This window comes from Pterocles gutturalis, unplaced genomic scaffold, assembly GCF_000699245.1.
Source record: "Pterocles gutturalis isolate BGI_N339 unplaced genomic scaffold, ASM69924v1 scaffold23897, whole genome shotgun sequence".
NCBI classification, from domain to species: domain Eukaryota; kingdom Metazoa; phylum Chordata; class Aves; order Pterocliformes; family Pteroclidae; genus Pterocles; species Pterocles gutturalis.
The window spans coordinates 2,511-5,430 of record NW_010110850.1 but is presented as its reverse complement, the minus strand read 5'-3'; the positions used below and the strand labels follow the sequence as shown (position 1 = coordinate 5,430).

The window sequence follows — 2,920 nt, the reverse complement described above, 5'->3', positions numbered from 1 at the left end:
GCAAGGCAGTGGCTGTACGAACCGCTGGTGAGGCACAAGGAGGTTGTTGATCCCGCCAAGCTTGACGTTGATCTTGAGGCAGAGGTTGGAGAGAGTCTGCGGGGAGGTTTTCACCACGTTCTTGACCTGGACACACTGCGTGGCCATTCCCAGGAGAGTGTCCCCAACGCGCTTCACCTCGGCTGCGGGCAGAGGAAGCAGATGAACACACCGGCAATCGGCAACGCACCGTTCCCAGCAGCATCCCTGCTCCCCTCCCCGCTCCCCTCCGCCCCAGACACACCATACACCGGCGTTTTCCCTGGCAGGATGACGATGATGAGCTGAAGCCCTGAATAGGTGTTCTTGAGGTGTCGAAACATGGGCTCCACACTGTCTGCGCCCTGGGCGTATTTGCAGAAACAGGGCTGGCCTTGGATCGGCATCCCTGCGTCTTTGGAGATCTTGCGCAGCTGGTCCGTGAAGTTCCTGTGCCGGGAGGAGAAGCGTTCAGCACTGAGCCCTTCACACCGCGGCCACCGAGCGAGAAGGGACCCGTGGCGGGAGGGCTGCGGCACAGGACAGAGACGGGGACATCGCATCACCACGCCTGTCATTTTATAGCATCCAGCACACGCAGGGCACAGGAAACACGAGACCAACACGTGTTAGGGCTGAACCATCCCCTCTCGGTACCCTCGTACCCAGGTCCTGCCTCTCCCCGATGCCGGAGCTGTGCGCCGTTCATTCTCCGACAGAAAGCTGGGGAAGGGGGAGCAGACCCGCTGGATTTCCAGGGGATTTCAAAGGTTTCCAGACCCAAGTCTTCACTTAACAAACCAAAGTGTTCAGCCCCACTCTGGATTTTTGGATCGCCAAGGATAAATTTGATGCAGGGAGAGCCGAGGGGAGCGCGGGGCTCCCAGCTCTGCCCAAGGGTCACACGAGGAGCGGGGTGTCACTGCCACCTCCACTGCTCACTGCAGGCATAGATACCTTGAGCTGCTCCAAACCACCCCAAACATTAACTGTGCGAGACACCCAGAAGAGGCACACAAAACGCTCGCCTCGAAGCATCCACCCTTGGTCAGGAGAAACCCGAGTCCCCAGCAGGATCCAAACCCAAGGCGACCATTCCCTAAACCAAGTAACCTGTCTGCTCTGTGTCACTCTGCTACCAACGCAGAGAATCTCCAAGCTGCCAAAGCCTTTCAGAAAACCTGAGACTTCTCTGGAACAAAAACCTGTGGGAGCTTCCTATGTGAATTGTATTATTTCAGGAAGGGTATTGGGGAAACTTTTAATTAAATACCCCTAAGAACCCACCCCTCCGAGGGGAGTTCAGCACAGCTTTGGGGCTGGCAGAGGGAGATGCCGATACTGCAGCACCTGACGCACAGAGCAGAGCGAGGAGAGCTGACCGGCAGCTCACCCGTGCTGCTGTGCTCACTCCTGGCAGGCTTTGCGCTGGCTCAGGGACTGTTTGCAGCCAGGATAAACAGCCAGGCACTCTGGATAAACTAACAGAAACGAGACTGAACACCCAGCCTGAACCCCAACCAATCTGTACCACGAGCAATTCCGATCCCACATTAACGACGAAGGACGTGCTGACCCGGCCTGGGAGCAGCGAGGTGGCCGCACCACGAGCCACGGGTGCCCCACGTGCCACAGGTGCCCCACGCCATCCCTCCCACGCGGGCTGTCCCTCTCCTTACTTCAGCACCTCCTCGCGACACTGCTTCTGTGGGGCAAAGCACGCGATCGCCCAGACTTTGATCTCAATGCCGTTGTAGAACTGCTTCCCTCGCATGTCCCACACGCCCTGGTTGGGAGTCGCGATGGCCCGGTTCTGCAAGGCAAACAGACGGTCAGAGCGCTGCCGCGTCCTGCCCGGCCCCGCACCGGCAGCCCCCTGTGTGCCGTGGGCATGCTCCCCAGCACAAAGCCGTACACCCTCGCCGGAGCCACCTCCCTGCGCTGCCAGGGTCTGCCACGACGCGTGGCGATGGGCGATTCAGGATCTCAGCTCCCCAAAGGTGATGGACAACTCACCTGAGCACCCCTCTCCCCTTCCGCTCACCTTTTTGTCACCGAATGACTCTCGGCTACAACTTTTAGAAGAGTTATATTCCAAAAACAAACCCCAAAAACCCCAAGCCCAAGGCACTGTGATACAAAATTCCAGCTCTAACCTACAGTCCTGAAGGTAGCAGAAATTTTGTCCAGAAACAGCGTTTCCTGGTGTGAGCGCATCCCTCTGCACGACGCAGCCCAGCACCCAGCAGCGCAGCCCTGCTTACCCTGCCTCCGTACTGCAGGATGGGCGCCGGCAGGACCCTCCCCGTCACCTCCGTCATGTCATCCTTCACCTTGATCCCAAACTCCTGAATGTACGGATCCAGGTTGTAGCTGGCGTTCTTCATCTGCAGAGGGAAGGAAGGGCCATGGGAGGGAGCGGGACCAGCTGCTGCATCCCACGCAGCTCCAGCCAGCTGGGAAATGCAGGCACCTAAACTCATGTTCTCTGCAGAGCTGAATCCTCTCCGTAAGGGGAGGACTCCCCGGCTCGTCCCCGCCTGACCGGCAGAGTTCCTGTACTGCAGCCCCACAGTCCCCACGTACACCCAGTCCCAGGGTCATTTCTCTAATTTATTTTCCTATTTTTAGTCCCAGCTCCCTTTGGGTCAGGTTCCATCAGCGCAAGGACCTGACTTTGCTGCACAGGAGTTTCCACGGTCACTTTGAGCCGCGCTCCCCCCTGCAAGTGTCCGTTACACACACACAGGCATCGCTGACGGGGATTCAGGGAGAAGAGGGGGATGAACCCAACCCATGAATCCCACCAGCATCTTCCGAGCAGGTCACAGCTCCCCAGCGCAGAGCAGCCGCGGAGCAGGACCAGGACCAGGCTCATCACAGCCTCAGCGCCGTCACCCCC

The 2,920-nt window shown here is 58.7% G+C and overlaps 1 protein-coding gene across 1 annotated transcript in view; it reads right to left on the bottom strand.

Annotated features, from left to right (window-relative positions):
• Nucleotides 1–22: 22 nt before the first annotated feature.
• Nucleotides 23–2,920, bottom strand: part of LOC104461835 (protein argonaute-1) — a gene marked incomplete at both ends in the record, with an annotated part of 5,403 nt that continues 2,505 nt past the window's right edge. Inside the window, 4 exons of the mRNA XM_010073564.1 lie at nucleotides 23–182; nucleotides 284–468; nucleotides 1,698–1,831; nucleotides 2,283–2,449. Of these exons, the coding sequence (XP_010071866.1) occupies nucleotides 23–182; nucleotides 284–468; nucleotides 1,698–1,831; nucleotides 2,283–2,449 (646 nt within the window). The remainder of the gene's footprint in view (nucleotides 183–283; nucleotides 469–1,697; nucleotides 1,832–2,282; nucleotides 2,450–2,920) is intronic.